Source organism: Saprolegnia parasitica (assembly GCF_000151545.1).
Source record: "Saprolegnia parasitica CBS 223.65 unplaced genomic scaffold supercont2.390, whole genome shotgun sequence".
NCBI lineage: Eukaryota > Oomycota > Saprolegniomycetes > Saprolegniales > Saprolegniaceae > Saprolegnia > Saprolegnia parasitica.
The window spans coordinates 5,276-7,166 of record NW_012156784.1 but is presented as its reverse complement, the minus strand read 5'-3'; the positions used below and the strand labels follow the sequence as shown (position 1 = coordinate 7,166).

General features: G+C 55.4%; 2 protein-coding genes across 2 annotated transcripts in view; both read left to right on the top strand.

The window, feature by feature from the left end:
* Positions 1-513, top strand: part of SPRG_22373 (hypothetical protein) — a gene marked incomplete at both ends in the record, with an annotated part of 2,765 nt that extends 2,252 nt beyond the window's left edge. Inside the window, one exon of the mRNA XM_012356164.1 lies at positions 22-513. Within this exon, the coding sequence (XP_012211554.1) occupies positions 22-513 (492 nt within the window). The remainder of the gene's footprint in view (positions 1-21) is intronic.
* A 1,101-nt stretch (positions 514-1,614) lies between these two features.
* SPRG_21783 (hypothetical protein) overlaps positions 1,615-1,891 on the top strand; it is a gene marked incomplete at both ends in the record, with an annotated part of 1,443 nt that continues 1,166 nt past the window's right edge. The window contains one exon of the mRNA XM_012356163.1: positions 1,615-1,837. Coding sequence (XP_012211553.1) covers positions 1,615-1,837 — 223 coding nt within the window. The remainder of the gene's footprint in view (positions 1,838-1,891) is intronic.

The window sequence follows — 1,891 nt, the reverse complement described above, 5'->3', positions numbered from 1 at the left end:
GGTATTGCGATCTTTTGCGAGACCTTCTCGGAGCTCCCGGCGTTCTACTTTGCCGATACGATCATCGCCAAGCTCGGGACTGTCAAGGTGCTCGCGATCTCGATTTTGGCTTATGGCGCGCGGCTCACGTGTTATGCGCTCATGACGAACGCGTGGATTGCGCTGCCGTTCGAGTTTCTCCACGGCTGCACCTTTGGTCTTGCCTGGGCGGCGTGTACCAAGTACATTTACGATGCCGCTCCACCCGGCACCAAGGGTACCATGATGGGCGTCTTGAGTGCGGTCCAGAACGGACTTGGCCGTGGCGTCGGCACGTTGGTCGGCGGGTATCTCTACAACACGTACGGCGCGAGCTTCATGTGGACAGTCACTGACTGCGGCGTCCCGCTCGCGCTTCTTGGGCTCTACCTCTTTTCGTGTACGATCGACGAGACGTCGCAGCCCGTGCCAAGCGATGATGATGGCGCATCGATCCAAAAGTCGCCAAGCGACAAGGACCACCTCCTCGCGTAAGCGATTTTGAAGCATATACATTTTGGTTCATAAACCTCGTTCCCTTGTGAATGTCCACTACGACTGGCTGAAAAGCGATCCAATGCAACGAATGGGCCAATGAGATGCGGGTTCCCTGCCATAGGATTTGCCACGTCAGTGACACGGCCACTCGAATTGATGTACGATCACCATCACCTTGGTGCGGCGCGACACCGAATGCAGCAAACAGCGGTTGTACAGCGCTGGCGTCGTCGTTTCGGCGTAGGATAGTGCATGCGATCCTTTTCAAGCTCGTGCCCCGGCGCGCCAATGCAAGTACATGTATTGAATGCCATGTCGTACCTCTAGCGTCCAACCGATCGGGCGCAAGACAAACTTGTCCCGTCGTGTCCTTGTCGTTAGTACAATTGTACTAGTACCAGCACTTCGCCAAGGCTCCCTTGGCCCAAGAAGTTTGACTGGTTTGTCGACGCTTTCGAGCGACTATTTTGCTAGCATAGATCGAACGAAAGGAGCAAATGGATCATTGGAACGATGACGGCGGCTCATTTTGGTACTAGGAAGACTGCTCCCAATCCAACTGAACTGCAGAATCAGAGTGATTGAATGGTCGTTTTCACAGCTCGTTCAGCGGCTTGCAGGCGTGCCTTCAAGGCGGTGCTCGGAGCCCCGGTCCGCGTCGCTGGTCCTCATAGACACAGTGCAACTACTAATCGCTTGTTACATCATGGGTACCTCTTCAAGTTCAACAGGCAACTTGCGAATCCAGCTGCGACATTGTGTCTGTTATCCGTATCCGGATAGGCAAACAACGGGCGGCCTGGTCGTGCGATCCGGATCGGATCGCCGACGAGCCTTTGCGACGACCGCGAGCTTCTACCGCGGAGACGTTGAAGCGTCCGTCGCTATGTGCGCCCAATGTACCTCGTTCTTTGAATAGAAAGTACCTTGAACGGGATCCATACCCAACGAGAGACGTCAACAGAAAGCACACTAACTGCTTGTCGTTGCAGGACATCCTGCGATGCGCCGTCGTCTGTAACGTCTTCTGGCGGGAACGTGTCGAATGTTACTTTCCGACATCGCTCCGGCGTGCAGCGTGTGTATTGAGTGGTCGGCATGGTCGAGCGAACGTACTGGAAGGAGCTCCTTCCCGCCAAGCTCGTCTACGTGCTCTTCAACGTCGGCGCGAGCTCGGTCCAGAACTTCCTCCCCGTCTACTATAGCACGTACTTCAACAAGTTTGAAATCGGCCTTCTCCAGACGATCCCATGCCTCTGCTCGCTCCTCGCGCCGCCGCTCTGGGGCGCAATCGCGAGATCTGCTCCAGAAGCAGCGCCTTGTGCACATCATGTGCCTTGTCTCGACGTCGATGCTCATGTATTCGATTCAGTTT